The following is a 17,037-nucleotide window of genomic DNA, read 5'->3' as shown; positions in this document are numbered from 1 at the left end:
TTGGCTGAACATTACATCAGCACTGGAACTAGGTGTTTTTTTGTTGTTGTTTTTTTAAGAAGCGAATGTGAGGCACTATGAAATGAAACTAAACTATGCAGAGAGAAAAAATGAAACTGATACTTGTATCTGGTAATTTTAAAAGCTGTAGTTTAAAATGTATTTTAAAACTAGTTGGTTTACTTTTGGATGGTTTTGTGAAAAATGTTGTGGGGACATTGGCTGCAACTAGGGTTACCAGATCTGGGTTGGGAAATACTTTGAGATTTTCAGGGGGGACCCTGAGGTCAGGGTTTGGGGAGGAGAAGGACTTGGATGGGGTACAATGCCATAGAGCCCACCTTACAAAGCAGCTCTTTTCTCCAGGTGAACTGATCTCTGTCGCCTGGAGACAACTGATCTCAAGGTGACAGAGATGAGTAGTAATAGCAGATCTCCAGCCATCACCTGGAGGTTAGCAACCCTAGCTGCAACCTAGCCTCACCTACTATGAAATAAGTCTCACTGAACTGAGTGGGGCTTTCTTTCAAGCAAGCAGGGCTGTATAGCACCTTAACCAAAATTAAATAGGTAAATGTGCTGCCTCGGAAGGTGGTGGAGTCCGTCTTTGGAAGTCTTTAAGCAGAGGTTGGATGGCCATCTGTCAGGAGTGCTTTGATTGTGGGATCCTGCATGGCAGGGGGTTGGACTGGATGGCCCTTGTGGTCTCTTCCAACCTTGTGTGATTTTGAGTACCTGAACCACAATATTTTAATAGCTAAAGATGGCACAGGGAGGGAAGCTGGCATGGTATAGACTGAGCTGGTCAGATCAGGAGCTAAGCAGGGTCAGTAACTGGAAAGGAGACCACCAAGGAAGGCTCTGCAGAGGAAGGCAATGGCAAACCACCTCTGCTTCTCACTTGCCTGAGAGCCCCTTGCTGGGATCGCCATAAGTTGACACACACACACAAAGATGGCACATCCTCATGGTTCAATATAGCATCAGAGTTGGCAAACTATTCCTCCCTTCCCAAATTGGGAAATAACTTTTTTTAAACAGAATTTTTACAGAATACTTTCTTGGGGTTGCCACCTTTAGCTTGGGAAATGTCTGTGACTTGGTTTTAAAAAGACAAGGCATGCTTATGAGAAAGCACCGCGTTTTGCACCCAACACCCTTGCCATTTATGCATGGTAATTAGCAGCGCGTTCCAGGTTGAATTGCCTTGCGTGTTTTTTAATTTTGCACGCTGAACCGTCATTCCGGAAGTGACTGCGAAGCCGGAGCATACCTGCTTCGCGTTACTTGTGTGTGTGTGTGTGTGTGTGTGTGTTAAGTGCCATCAAGTTGCTTCCGACTCATGGCAACCCTATGAATCAATGTCCTCCAAAATGTCCTATCGTGGCTTCCTTTATTGAGTCAACCCATCTCTTGTCGGGTCTTCCTCTTTTCCTGCTGCCCTCAACTTTTCCTAGCATGACCGTCTTTTCTAGTGACTCTTGCCTTCTCATAATGTGACCAAAATAGGATAGCCCCAGTTTAGTCATTTTAGCTTCTAGGGTCACTCACATTACTTAAGAGCCCCTTTCACCCGACCTTTGGTGTTTGCCGCGAAGAATTCCCCTCAAGGAGCCATGCAAAATAACGGTGGCGCGTTAGCTATGCACATGCTAACGGCTCTGCAAACAGGAGGCCAGTGGGGGGGGGGGGAATTGAATTTCTCCTTTTGCGCCGGGACCGTGAATAGGCATTTTTAAAGTAGCATTTTTTGCAGGGGGGGGGGAAAGCTTTTTTAAAAATAATTTTTTATTAATTTTTATAAGAAAAAAAGATAACAAATTATAATCATATAAAAAGAAAAAATACAAAAATATAAAAATACAAAAGGAGCACTTATACTACAGTTTTACATCATCTATTATAATATTATAGAATAAACAGTGCCCAAATACCCACCACCCACCTTCAATGTGTATCCCACCACCAATGGACTTCCGGAGAAGTATCCTGACAGTATTTTAAAATCATCTTATACTGTTATTATATAAACAACATTACACTTTGTCTATAATTCATTAACTATACTTGTAAAATTCATTTTTGCCAGTTCATCCCAAAATGCGACGGCCTTCAGCCAAGCTTTTTTTTTTTTTTTGGAACTCTTCCATAGCTTGACCATGCAAAGAATCTGTAAGTTTGGCGAGCACCAACATGGACCCTGCATAAGCGTCCGCAACGCCACCCGGCTCCAGTTGCCAAACCGTAACAAAACAAAACAAAAGCCACCTTTCCTCGCCGGTGGAGAAAATGCAGTCACGACCAGGCTATTTCGAGGCCAGCTGGTCTCGCGGGGCTCCCCCACCGTCGCGTCCTGCAACGGGGAAATCGAAAGCGTCCAGGCGGATGGATGGATGGGCAGGGCAGGGCTTCCCCGCGGCCGCCCCGGGAAAGCGCTCCAGGGACGCGAGCCCGAGGAATGGAAACTGAAAGTGCCCGGGGTTGAAATAAGCGGCCGGCGCAGGCGCCAGCCCAGTGCCAGGCGCACGGAGCGCGCAGAGCCGCCTCTCCCAGGCCAGTGCCCAAAGGGGACGCCTCCAGAAAGCGAGCTCGGCGCCTTCGGGGACCACGTCCCCTTGCCCCTGGCGCGGAGCAGGGGCCGGCGATTGGAGAAGCGGGGCGAGCCCTTCCCCGCGGCGATCCCCGGCCGGAGCGGCACCAAGGCTCCCCTTTCCTCCTGCTGGAGCCCGGCATGGCGGCGGCGCCTTCCCGCGACGAGATCATCCTCTACCAGATCGCGTGCTTCAGGCCCCAGATCGCCCGCAGCCTGGAGGTGCCGCGCGTGCTGGACGCCATGCCCTCGCTGCGCCGCGAGGCGAAGGAGCGCGTGCGGGCGGTGCACGCCGCCCAGGGCAACACGGCCGCCGCCCGGGCGCTCCTGCGCGCGCTGGAGGACGGGGCGCCCCGCGCGCCGGGCTTGTGCCAGGAGTTCTACGAGGCGCTGCGGCTGGGGGGCTTCCAGGCCGCCGCCTACGTGGACCCCAGCCTCGCCCAGCTGCCCTCGCCCTCCCTGCAGGCCGCCCACGAGACCGGGGCCCTCTTGCTGGAGCTCTGCATGGGCAGCTTGGTGGAGGGCCTGCGGGCGCGGCAGCTGGCCGACCAGTGCTTCCAAAAGAACCTCTTCGAGGGCGAGGACGTGGAGCGGGTAGGTCTCCTCGGGGGGGGGGAGGGAGGGAGAGAAGCCGGCCGGGTGGGACCAGGGCGCCGCCTCCTAGGCTTGCCAGCTCCCTCTTCGCTTTTTGGGGGGTTGGGGGGCGGAGCCTGAGGAAGGCTGGGTTTGGGGAGGGGAGGGACTTCAGTGCCGTAGAGACCAATGGCCAAAGTGACCCTTTTCTCCAGGTGAACTGATCTCTTTTTTTTATTATTATTATTTTTCCTTCATTTAATATATCCAGAAAAATAATATAATAATAATAATAATGAAGAGAAAAACAAATATTTCTAATTTAACAATCAAATGACTTCCCCCTCTCCCTTTTCCGTCTAAAATTAAATTGTGTATTTGCTAGCGGAACTAATCCCAATATTATTTTAATATTTTAAATCAATACCTAATATAAAAATTAATACAAAGTATGAATAAGGGATTAGATCAATGAGTATCCTTTAAATGGTCCCGTTAAAAAATAATTTTCACAGTACATTCTCCAAGCCTCCCATTCCCCCCAAAATTGTTCATTATCATTCTGATTTATCAAAGCTGTAAGCTTTGCCATCTCGGTCAATTCCAGCATCTTTTTTATCCAGTCTTTTTTTGTCTGGTATCTCAACTGACTTCCATTTAGCTGCATATATCAATCGAGCAGCCGTGGTGGCATAAATCAAAAAAGTTCTATGAGTGAAAATGGTATCCAGTATCATACTCAATAGCATCATTTCCAGGTGAACTGATCTCTATCAGCTGGAGATCAGTTGTAGCAGCAGGGGATCTCCAGCTAGTACCTGGAGGTTGGCAACCCTACCACCCCCCCAAATTACGGCTCATCTCCAGACTACAGAGATCAGTTCTCCTGGAGAAAATGGATGCTTTGGAGGTGGGGGGACCCTATGGCATTGTCCCCCCCTGCGCAGGGTTGCCCACCTCCAGGTACTAGCTGGAGATCTCCTGCTATTACAACTGATCTCCAGCCAATAAATCAGTTCACCTGGAGAAAATGGCCATTTTGGCAATTGGACTCTATGGCATTGAAGTCCCTCCCCAAACCACGCCCTCCTCAGGCTCTGCCCAAAAACCTGCCCATGGCAAAGAGGGACCTGGCAACCCTAACCCTGAGATCTTCCCTAGGCTTCACCCCTCAGATCTCCAGGAGTTTCCCAACCTGGAACTGGCAAGCCTACCCTGCCCATCCCCACCAGTGTCCAGGGGGGACTTGGCAACCCTACTTCGGAGGCAGATGACTGGGCCTTGTTCTCGTTCCAAGATTCTCTCCAGTTTGGCTTTAAGAGCCATTTCACACCTTACTTATGTGTGTGTGTTTTTACTTATACGTCTAAGGTGTTAGACCTGAACGTTTAAAAACACAACACATAAGTGTGAAATCAGTGAAATGGTGTCACAGTAGAACTGCCGACTTATGGATAAGGTTTTGGTAAGGAGGGTTGCCAACTCCTTGGAAATTCCTGGAGATTTGGTGGTGGAGCCTGGGGAGGGCAGGGCTTGGGGGAGTGGAGGGACCTCAGATGGATATAATTTCTGGGCAGGCCATCCTCCAGAAGAACCATTTTCTCCAGGGGAACTGATTTCTGCCATCTGGAGATCAGCTGTAATTCCAAGAGATCTGCCACGCCCCACCTGGAGGTTGGCAACCCTAGTATACAAGTTTGGATCTAGGGGCAGAGTATAGTATGCATGTGAACGGAATCTGGTGGGTCAGGAATGGGGCAAAGCGGGAAAGGTTCAGGACCTCTATGTGGACTTCATCCCTTTATTTAAGTTTTAAAAATTCTGTTCTTTCTCTAAGGAGCTTAGCATGTCATACATGATTATCCTCCCTTCATTATGTCTTCACAACAACCCTGTAAAACAGGTTAGATTGAAAGAGAATGGCTGGCCCAAGTAGGTCGCTCAGTAACTTTCATGGGAAGCAGTTTTGAACCTGGGCCTCCTCATTCCTAGTTCAGTTACTACATGCTACCGCTAGGCAAATCCATACACAACCAACACAGATTTGTTTAACACAATCCATGCATTCAAAAGCACAAGGCAAGAACTGAAAATGAAGAACTTGGACAAGTGTGCTGAACTCCAGAAGTCTATCAGAAGTCTTTTCACATACTTTCAAATGGAAACGTAGCTAGTAAGTACAGTCCTAAGGAGAGCCTTTCTAAGCCTGTTTACTTCAGGGGATTTAGAAGAGTGTAACTCTGCCAACAGTTGCACTGCTGGTCTCCTTTTCATGGGTTAAAACAAAATCACAAAGAGACAACCGCCTCTCTCACACATAAGAATATCCACCTTCCCTAGGATTGCCAACCTCCAGGTACCAGCTGGAGATCTCCTACTGTTACAACTGATCTCCAGCCGATAGATCAGTTCACCTGGAGAAAATGGCCGCTTTGGCAATTGGACTCTACGGCATTGAAGTCCCTCCCCAAATCCCGCCCTCCCCAGGCTCTGGCCCCAAAACCTGCTGGTGGTGAAGAGGGACCTGGCAACCCTAACTCCCCCTCTTCCTAGGCCTGCTTTCTTCTTCCTGCTGCCCCACTCTTGTTTATGTCTTCTGGTGGAGGTTGCATGGCCTTGGGCAGGGTAAAGGCTGGCCCATCTGGCATCAGAGGTTGTTTGGGGAGCCGGCTTGAACAGAGCCAACTAGCCTAGTACGGCTTCTCGCCACAGCTGTTCACTCACCTCCATGTTCCGTTTCCAGCAACAAGACTACCTCGGCCACAGCTTGCCAATAGGAAGGGGGAGGCCCGCAGCCACATGTGGAGTATGGCACTGCCAATGTTTGTCACTGGCATTTGCAATGCCTGCACGGATCCAAGCACTTCCAAGGACCGACGGTCCCCTGACCCTATTATGTTTTTGAGTGTTGTGCATATATGCTCGAAATAAATGTGTCTCAGATAACAGAGGGACTGAGAGCTCATATTGTTGTGCCGGAGTAATCATACCTGAGTAATCATTCAGACATACACGCAAGCTACACGCATAAGCTGCTTACAAGCAAAAGCCGTTAGCTGGCAGAAGCCGCTCCCCAGTGGCACCCCCTTTCCTTTAGCACCAAGAACTTAGGCGCACACACATTCCAAAGGCTGGAACCAACAGCCTCCCTCCCACCTATTCCTCCTTTTTGATACTTTTGGTTCGCTCTGCAAAAGAACACTCTGCGCTTTCTCAAGGAAACAGGCTCCATTCATTAATGTAGCAAGGCTCACGCAGGCGCTGTAGAAACTAATGACGTTGCATTGACAAGCTAACATCGGATGTTAACAAAATGTATCATTGTTGTATTGGAATGTCAAATGTCTATAAAACCTTGCATTTGCCCTGCTTCGGTGTGACAGGATCGCGGAGCTGTTTGTCTGGATCCTGGCTCACCCGGTTATGACTCCTTGGCCAATAAAGCAAGCCGTAAGCTCAAACCAATCTCCTGCCCTCATTGTTGCTCACTGGACGCTACGATAATGGGGGGAGCATTTCAATATTAGAGTAGAAAAGATGCACATTTCAAGAAATAATGTCATTTTGGGGGAGAAAGGGGTAAACAAATGGGACGGAATGAGAATTCAAATTAATTACAACTGTCCCTGCTTGTTCTCCTCCCACCATTCTCTGTTTGCTGCTGGTGTGGTTAATTCTGCTGTAACTTGTCCAAGGTAATTATATCTGTAGGGATTCTGGTTTATGTGGCTGGTTGAATGTAGGCAGCTCATGGCATGGTGCATGCCAATAAGAACAGAAGAAAAACCTTGCTGGATCAGTCCAAGGTCCATCAAGGCCAGCAGTCTGTTCACACAGTGACCAACCAGGTGCCTCTAGGAAGCCCACACACAAGACAACTGCAGCAGTGTTATCCTGCCTGTTCCACAGCACCTAATATAGTAGCCATGCTCCTCTGATCAATGTTGAGACCTAGCCCATAAAACAAAATTAATTGGCATTGATAAAGGTTCTAACCACTCCTTCTTTTTCAGAGCTGGACTAAAACTTGAAGGAAACTTCTAACACTTTTTTTATAAACATCCTGCCTAATAAGAGTTCTGGAGAACTTGAAAGCCCGTGTGCTGTTTCATGTCAGAACCCTGACTTGCAAGCCCTGGAGTGGGGGAATGGGCCTGGTTACAGGGGCTGGCTAAGTTTCAATAGTAGTGGGGCGAGACAACCATGTATGCTCCAAGGAAGTCAAAAGGGTTGTGTTATAGTTTCGTATTGTTTGTTTTGGGGTGGTGCGCAGGGCATACAGTGGCGACATGGCTCTTCTGGTTGGTGGGAATTGCGACTGGCTCCCTGCGACACGCAGAGGAAGTATCACTGTTTTAAGCTTTTCCCACCCTTTCTTTCCCTTCCATCTTTTAACTAGGTGAGAGTTCGGTGTGATACTCACGGAAACCGTGAAGCTGTAAGGGAATTGCTGAACAGGGTGGTGTGGAAGAGAGAGTGGTTATCTCCATTTCTGGCAGCCTTGCGTGCAGCTGGCCATGAAGACATTGCAGATGACCTATCAGGACCAGAAAACGGTAACTAGATTTTTATGATGATTAAAACTGACAGTTCTCTGAACTTTGAACTGTAAGTGTTTAATTCTCCAAGCAGTTAATGGTTGTGCGGCGTGGGGGGGACAATCCTGGCTGTCATGTGTGGTGTAGTGGGTAAGAGGAGCCAGCATGGGGTAGTGGTTAAGAGCGATGGACTCTAATCTTGTGAACCGGGTTTGATTCCCCACTCCTCCACACGAGTGGCGGACTCTAATCTGGTGAACTGGGTTGGTTTCCCCTTTCTTCCATATGAAGCCAGCTGGGTGACCTTGGGCTAGTCACAGTTCTCTTTGAGCTATCTCAGCCTCACCTACCTCACAAGGTTGTGGGGAGGGGAAGGGAAGGTGATTGTAAGCCGGTTTGATTCTTCCTTAAGTGGTAGACAAAGTCGGCATATAAAAACCAACTCTTCTTCTCCCCCAACATAGCCACTGATCTGGATGCTCTGTCTCTATAATTATCATGGTTGTAGACCTTTCCTGCTCCCTCCCATTTGCATGTAACAGTGCAATCCTATATAACGTTACTCCTGTTTAAGCCTGTTGAAATCAGCGGGCTTCGGCTGGAGTAACTGCATCGGATAGCACTGTAAGCATTGCAGTGGTCTCAGGTTTTGGGTTTGGAGCCCAAAAGTGAGTGGCAAGTCTCGTCCAGGTGGGTTGTGAGGTCAGGAGGGAGAAAAAGAAGCAGCGTGAACTGGGAGAGGAGGCTCTGGAAGGTTTGCCTCTAAAGAATGTGTAAAATGGCCATGAAAAGCATCTGGCTGCTCTGTGTTACTATATATTTATTAAGACTAAACATGAGAAATAAATACAAACCTGCTCACTGTTAACTGAGGTGAGATTCCTGTACTGTGTGTCGGGGAGGGGGAAGGTAGGGTAGAGGTACTTTGCAAGAGGGTCCTGAAAAATATTGTAAGTTTGGAGGTGGGTCCCACGTCAAAAGGTTTAGCCACTCTAAGCAATTGTGCCCTGTGCTTTCCTGACGCGAAGCTCCTGCTACCGTCTCTTTCTATGAAAAGCCAGGCTATGTTACATTGGGCTTTCCCTCCAGCTCTTTCATACATTACAGAGTGCACAGGTAGGGTGTGGGGTCCCTAGCCTGTGTCAACTGTAACACAGTCACATGTGAGTTGCAGGTCCTCCTCGATTCCTCTGTGTGTACGTGGCAGCGAGTAAGGATCAGGACCCCGCAGCACAGATGGAGAAGGGGCTTCAAACCTTTTGATGCTGTTTTCTCAACCGGAAACAGTCACAGTGGGGCACTACTTGGGGAAACCCACATATTAGCTGCGGTCCTAGTTGCACCGCTGCCAGCTAAGAGGTTGGATCCAGTCAGCTTTTTCACTCAATCTCACTGATCTCAAACTTAGACTTTTGGTAGCCAAAGAAGGTCCCTTCCCTCCTTTTGCTCCCATGGAAAAGCTGGTTGGATCCCACCCATTGTGTTAAAATTGTTTATTTTTTTTATTTTTTTTGAAGTCTAAAAGTGAGATGGGATAGAATTTCCCTAAACCATGAGTTAGAATAGTCAAGCAGACACTTTCTCCTCTATTGTAAGCAACTATCCTTTATAAACGTGTATGCTATGAGGTGATTGCTCTGCAACAAAATCATAGTCCTCTGACGTCCTCAAGAAGTTTGCCATTCACAACTATAGTGCACTTAATGTGGCCATTTTCAGGGGTGTCCTCTCACCAAGTTTAAGTTAAAACCATTGTTCGCCCAAACGGTTGTGGTTTGCCGAGTGCATTTTCTGTTTATTTTGCTCACGTTCAACATTTGGCCTCTAATTTCAAAGGAAAAAGAATTTGCTAAGCATTCTCATTTGTTTCTGTAAACAGACTGCAATGAAAACGGGGTATCTGTAGATGAAACGCAAGGGCCGCCTCCTTCTGAAGCTGCGGAGGAGTTGAAGAAAGGAACTGATGTAGAGCACAGTTCAGCTGGTGAGGAGAATACCTCAGAAGAATCTTTTGGGGAGGCCTCCGCCATTTCAGGTATTCTGTCAGTTGATCTCTTGCGAGTGATGAGCTGCGTGTTTCTAGCAGACTTCCATGAAGCCGGCAAATCAACAGTGCCACCCTGAGCAGAGTTACACCCTTCTAAGTCCACGGAAGTAACTCTGCTTAGGGTAGCACTGTGAAACTGCGATCTTAAATACGCGGATCGTGAATAAGTCCCACGGAACTCAGTGGGGATTACTTCCAAGTGTATGTGTTTAAGGTTGCACTGTCAGCGGCCTGTCTATTTTATTACCAGTATTCCTGAGGCAGAGGCTTTTCTGTGGTGGCGCCTCGGTTGAATATCCTCCACTGATACATTTGGCAGACACCTATCCTGTTATGGTTCAGTGCTAAATGATAACTTTTCAGAAGCCTAAGCTTTTAGCAGTGCTTAGTCTTCTGTGCCTTTAGCTCTCCCAGATCTTTGTCTCGTGCTTAGTGTAACTTTGCTCTTACATTGTTAATGGGTTTCTTCTTAATTATTTGCTGCAAGCTTCCATAAGGACCAATTTTGGCAACATTTTAATGTGATTAAGGAGGGGGAAGCGAGCAGCTGAGCGAGCAGCCCTTGCTTTCTTGGCGCCTGATTGGCCAAAGGAGGGGAGGCCGGGCAAAGAGTGGCAGTGTGGGAAAGTTCCCGCCAAGGCTGGAAACACTGCCGCTTCCCTCCCTAAACTCTCTGCCAGCTGCCATTTTCAGCGCAGCATGCAGGCCGCCTCTGGAGAGCTCTGCAGCCCCCTGAAAGCCCCCGCCCATCCCAGAAAGCACCACTGAACCCCTGCGCCAGCTCCAGCCACCACCACCCCAGCACGGGCCCACAAACAGGCTCAAAGGGTAAGTCTGAACCCAAGCTTTCTACAGATTGCTCAGGGAGGCAAGAACAGTTTATTCAACTTCCTGCCTCCTTGTTGGGAGTTGCCCAGTTTCACCTTTACGTCCTGCCTTGACAGGGGGTGCAGCTTTGGAGTGGGATCCTTGTCTTTCTCCTCAGTGCGACCTCAAACTTTGAGAGAGAGAGATTTCTATCCTCTCCCAGCCTGATCTTTTTTCCTTCTTCACACCTCTCCTCCCTCTCCTTCTGCCTCCACAGCTTCTCTCTGCTCCCCCCCCCCCCAATGATTCTAGCCTAGAGCCAGCTAGGAAGATTACCATGGCTCAAAAACAAATAAACACATCCTTTCCATTATGGGAACCACCATTAATTATAATGAATGTTTTGCTATGTGAATTACGCTATGCAAAGATGAAGAAAAGTTGCTGAAAACATCAGTATTTGGTTCTGCAGGCTCAGATTCTTAATCCCACATCTCCTGTAAGCCATTATTTTATTTTTAATTTTATTTTACTTTATGTTATTTATTGTCTGCCTTTCTGACAGAGATATTCAAAAAAATGTAAATTCAACTGTAAATTGGTAGTATTCAAAAATCACAGATGTAGGCTAATGATTCACTTATATCAATGTTTATAAATATAATTTCCTCAGATTACACTATTGCTTCATAGTGCCTTTTCAATCAACAAAATTAAATGTACAGTTTTATATATACAACAAGGCAAAATTCATAAAAAATCAAATTCAACAGAAATTAGCAATTGACTTGTGGTGTCTTTCTTTCATGAATTATGCATATATTGTCCATAAATGTCCTTGAGTCCAATTGGGTAGAACAGGATTCCGATATCTTTGCCTGTTTCAATATTTCTTCAGCTACCCTGAAGGACATATATTTATGACGTCTGGATCCTCTCTCAGAACGTCCCTTGTATCCTCAGCATTTGTTTGTAATATCAGAATGCTGGTCTGTTGATAAATTATTTAAATAGAACTATAAATTAACATTCTAAGCATTGTAATATTAATTATTTTACACATATATAATATAATTACAATTATACTTACAATCATAAATGAATTTTCATACACAGTGACTTGTGTGGTGTCAACCCGATTGTAAGTCATAAATATATGTCCTTCAGGGTAGCTGAAGAAATATTGAAACAGGCAAAGATACCGGAATCCTGTTCTACCCAATTGGACTCAAGGACATTTATGGACAATATATGCATAATTCATGAAAGAAAGACACCACAAGTCAATTGCTAATTTCTGTTGAATTTGATTTTTTATGAATTTTGCCTAGTTGTATATATAAAACTGTACATTTAATTTTGTTGATTGAAAAGGCACTATGAAGCAATAGTTAATCTGAGGAAATTATATTTATAAACATTGATATAAGTGAATCATTAGCCTACATCTGTGATTTCTGACAGAGATGGCAGATTATATACGGTAAGTCATCAGTAGGATGGGGAGACATCTAATAAGCAATGTAATAGGAATAGGACTGCAGAAATTCGAAACAAGGCATAAGTATTGAATATGATCTGTGCAAAATAAATAGGAGGTGTTGTGTCAGTATCCTTTATATTAGAATATCTCTGTTAAACTCTTCACAAATAGTATCAGGGGATGATCAGAAAAAAAGACCATGGCAGATTGAGGTTGAACTGTTTATTCTGAAGTAACAGTAGCACTACTTGGCATTTAGAGTGTTCAATATACAGTGTTTTGCTGTAACCCATATAAGATCCATGTACAATAAATCTGCATTGGTGAATTTGTGGCAGAGGAAACATGCGAACTGGGGGGCTGATGGTTTGCCAGCTACAAACTCAATTATCAGCTCCATTTATATTTGCTGGGCAAGTTTTGAATTCCTTGTACTAGATTGGGGTTGGGGAAAATTCATGTTTTTTGCCAGCAGAGGGAGTGCTTTGCTGCGAAACAAATGCAATTCCGTAAATCAGAGCTGATTGGAATATATTTTGTTTCATGTTGCCCCTCATTCCAAAGGGACGGGAAATTCCAAGGTAGCCCTTTAAAGATGGGGTGTCTCAGGTTTGTTTGTGTGCAGAGTACCAAAGATGTATACGTGGGAAGCAAGCACAGAGGCGTGTAAAACTCGTCCCACAACAGTAAATGAAGTTCCCCAATAACATAGAAGCTTTTTCTGCTAGCCAGAAAGTTCCTAGCAGCCTTTTCTGTCACAGTCCAAATGCATATTGTTTACCTCTGTTCTCTCCACATTCTTATGTATTTAAAATAATTAAATAGATATGTAAATGAATATTTCTCCTCGGCATCCCAGGACCCAAGATGGGAACAAAAACTGTTCCTTTCAGCCTCCACCCAGGCATCTAACACAAATTCCAAGGGGTTGAAATAGTTTATTTAATGTATTTATTTACATTATTTATAGCTCGCCTTTCTTGCAGGGACTCAAGACAGATTACGCATAGTGAGCCAGTGCAATCAACATAATTCAGTAACCAATGCATTACGATTTGATAAGTCTGGAACCACCAGAAAGAACTAAAGCATAGCATAAGTATTCACATGACACATTAAACGGTGCAGAAATTACATAAATAGGATCCCACTTACAATAAGCTACACACAGCCATAGAGACCACTGTCCCCAATCATTTATTCAAGCAAGCTTGTAAAACCATTTTGCACAGTGCAACCCTATTAAGTGTGCAAAAGAAAAAACCCTCTTGAATAGTTCAGTTTTGCATAGTTTGTGAAAGGCCAGGAGAGTGGGAGCTTCCTGACCTCTTTGGGCAGGCTGTTCCACAACGCAGGAGCCCAATGGAGAAAGCACAGGTACCGGCAGTTGTTGGTTTTGTCCATTTGTAGGTTGGCACCTGCAGAAGCCCCTGCTGACTTGAGCGAAGTTGTAACGTGTCAGAGCACGGGGGAGAGGCGGTCCTGCAAATAAGAGGGACCAAGGTTAAACTGTTAACTAGTTAGGACACACAAAAGGGAACACAGACAAACTAGAGGGAAAATAATATCATGAAGTCAAAAGCAAGCAAAAATACATTGAAAACACATAAGCACCTTACCTATGTAGAAATAAAGCAATTCACCTTTTAGAGACAGCTCTAGCCCATTTTTTTCTTGGCCGCCAAGGCAAACTGTGCCACTCTATCATAAACATACTGGTCTGAATTGGAGAGAAGGAAAATTAGTTTCTCCAACACTAGAAGAATGTATACTTTTAAAAATCTCAGGGAGAAATTTATTTCTGGGCTGTATGCACAAGTTGCAGAACAGAATACAATATGGAAGATAGGGTTATGCATATCAATATACTCGAACCAAAAATAAACCCAAAATTAGCTGTTTCGGTAATTTTCGGGTTTACTAAACACCAAAATCTGGGGATCTCCCTGAAGCCAAGTAGGTGATTCCAGAAAAAGCTGAATAATTTTTTGGTAAACCTGGAAATAAGCCGAATACTGATATTTACCGGTATGGGTATTCGGCTTATTCCAGGTTTACTGGAAAAAAATCGGGCCGAATAAGCCTAAACCTAAAATTTACCAATTTTTTTTTTGGTACAACCCTAGTGGAAGATCTTTTGATCCACAGATATGCAGCATTAGCTGTTAGTGCCCAGTGGCCACCTAGAACAGCAGAAGGCATGGCTTGAAACTGCATGGATGTTAAGGCCATTCTCACCCAAACCATAAGAAACTGTTAATCAGTATTCTGTTGCCTTCACCAAGACACAAACACCAAGAGGAAGATGACCATTTTGCATTGGGTCTTAGTATTCAAGAGCCAGTGTGTTGTGGTTAAGAGCGGGAGACTAACCTTGAAAACCAGGTTCGATTCCCCACTCCTCCACATGAAGCCTGTTGGGTGACCTTGGGCCAGTCACGGTTCCCTCGGAACTCTCAGCCCACGTGGAGGCAGGCAATTGCAAACCACCTCTAAACATCTCTTTCCTTGAAAACCCTGCAGGGTTGTCATAAGTCAGCTGTGACTTGACGGCACTTTTCACCACCACTGAGATGAAAAACGGATAGGCAGCTGGATGCCTGTGAGCAGGGGAGAGTCAACCTGGTATGCAGGACTGTTCATGTGGCCTTCAGGGTTGTCCCCGAGCTGCAGTTACCCTCCCCCCATAAACATACTTATGAAAATCAGCCTCTTCCTCTCAAGCCAAGGTGCCGGTAAAGTGGTCTTTAATAACCCCATTCTCTTGCAGCACACATCAATATGCATGTGGATTTCACCTGTTTGGTGGTGGAAAGTGCCATCAGCTCACAGGTGACTTACAGTGACCTTGTAGGTTTTTCAAGGCAAGAGATGTTTAGAGGTGGTTTGCTGTTGCCTGGCTCTGCATAGAAACCCTGTGCTTGTTTGGAGGTCTCCCATCCAGTTACTAACCAGGGCTGACCCAGAGAGCCAGTTTGGTGTAGTGGTTAAGAGCAGTGGTTTGGAGTGGTGGACTCTGATCTGGAGAACTGGGTTTGATTCCCAGCTCCTCCGCATGAGCGGCGGACGCTAATGTGGTGAACCAGGTTGATTCCCCCACTCCTACACAAGAAGCCAGCTGGATGACCTTGGGCTGATCACAATTCTTCTAGAGCTCTCTCAGCCCCACCTACCTCACATGGTCTCTGTTGTAGGGAGGGGGAGGGAAGGTGATTGTAAGCTAGTTTGATTCTTCCATAAGTAGTGGTAGAGAAAGTGGCATATAAAAACCAACTCTTCATCTCCTCTTCTTCTTCCCGCTCTTCTTCTCCTCCTCCTTCTCCTCTTCTTCCTGACAAGATCGGGCTGGTCTGGCCCATCCAGGCCAGGGCTTCACCTGTTGTTGGTGTGTGTGTATGTGCCATCAAGTCACAGCTGACTTATGGCAATCCCTTAGGGTTTTCAAGGCAAGAGACGTTTGGAGGTGGTTTACCATTGCCTGCCTTCGCGTTACGACTCTGGTGTTACTTGGAGGTTGCCCATCCAGATACTAACCAGAGCCGATCCTGCTTCGCTTGTGAGATCTGAGGAGATCATGGTAGCCGGGGCTATCCAGGTCAGGTCACCACACAGGCTCCTCTCACTTGTTTAGTACTGAGGTACAGAATGGATTTGGGAAGCAGCCTGTTATTAATGGCCAGCTGTCTGAAGTCATTCTGCTTGGCTGGGACTGTTTGTGGCATCATCTGTCTGCGACTAAAACCCATTTCCAATTGGCGCATCTTTGTCTTATTGTATGAATATTATATGAATGTATACATGAAAAGGTCATGAAATGCAGGAGGTGTGGTTAAACATGCCAGACAAGCACAATGACTATCAAGAACACTAGCCACTGACTCCTCTCGCATAACTGCTCTTAGCACAGAAATCAAGTGTGGCCTTGAAGTCTTACCAAGTTTATTTATTTAGAATATTTTAATGCTGCCTATAGAATCATGGAGTTGGAAGGAACCACCAGGGTCATCTAGTCCAACCCCCTGCACAATGCAGGAAATTCACAACTACCTCCCCCACACACCCCCAGTGACCCCTACTCCATGCCCAGAAGATGGCCAAGATGCCCTCCCTCTCATCATCTGCTTAAGGTCATAGAATCAGCATTGCTGACAGATGGCCATCTAACCTCTTCTTAAAAACCTCCAGGGAAGGGGAGCTTACCACCTCCCGAGGAAGCCTGTTCCACTGAGGAACTGCTCTAACTGTTAGAAAATTCTTCCTAATGTTTAGACTGAAACTCTTTTTATCTAATTTCAACCTGTTGGTTCTGGTCCGACCTTCTGGGGCAACAGAAAACAACTCGGCACCATCCTCTATATGACAGCCCTTCAGAAACTTGAAGATGGTTATCATATCACCTTTCAGTTATCTCCTCTCGAGGCTAAACATACCCAGCTCCTTCAGCCTTTCCTCATAGGACTTGGTCTCCAGACCCCTCACCATCTTTGTTGCCTGTTCTCATGGTGGCTTACAATCAGAAACCACCATATTAAAATGCAAGGCATTAGACATGAGTAGCATAAAAACTACCCATCAACAGAAGCAGGCTGTTAAAAAGCTGATAAGATTAAAAAAAACCTCATTAATTCCAAGCTTTTGAGAGTCCACGCTTGCTCCATCAAATGCATATGATGTTCAATTTCTGTTTTCTGAAGCTTGTATTCATGCAAGCTTACCACAGGCCATTAGGTGGCACCCAGTAGCTTCCTTGTCAGGGAAGTATAATTGCCTTTTAGGCAAAGATTTTCTTAAGTGGCTAACATCGTTTTAGTACATTGAGACATACAGACTTTAATCCTGCATGTTTGTATTAGTTGCCCTGGCACATGATATGTTTTAGATCAGTTTAACAGTTTCCAGGACTGCATCTTCTAAATATCGAGAGAGAAGTCCCAGAGCTGGTAACGATAACACTGCAAGTCTACGTTTGTTCGTTTGACAATCCTCTTGATTTGCTTCA

The 17,037-nt window shown here is 45.8% G+C and overlaps 1 protein-coding gene across 1 annotated transcript in view; it reads left to right on the top strand.

Annotated features, from left to right (window-relative positions):
• Positions 1–2,731: 2,731 nt before the first annotated feature.
• IFIH1 (interferon induced with helicase C domain 1) overlaps positions 2,732–17,037 on the top strand; it is a 41,132-nt gene continuing 26,826 nt past the window's right edge. Inside the window, exons 1-3 of the mRNA XM_056861280.1 lie at positions 2,732–3,184; positions 7,563–7,719; positions 9,620–9,736. Coding sequence (XP_056717258.1) covers positions 2,732–3,184; positions 7,563–7,719; positions 9,620–9,736 — 727 coding nt within the window. The remainder of the gene's footprint in view (positions 3,185–7,562; positions 7,720–9,619; positions 9,737–17,037) is intronic.

The sequence above is a fragment of the Euleptes europaea genome, chromosome 15 (assembly GCF_029931775.1).
Source record: "Euleptes europaea isolate rEulEur1 chromosome 15, rEulEur1.hap1, whole genome shotgun sequence".
Taxonomy (NCBI): domain Eukaryota; kingdom Metazoa; phylum Chordata; class Lepidosauria; order Squamata; family Sphaerodactylidae; genus Euleptes; species Euleptes europaea.
Note: the sequence above shows the minus strand (reverse complement) of the source record. Positions and strands in the feature narration are given on the sequence as shown.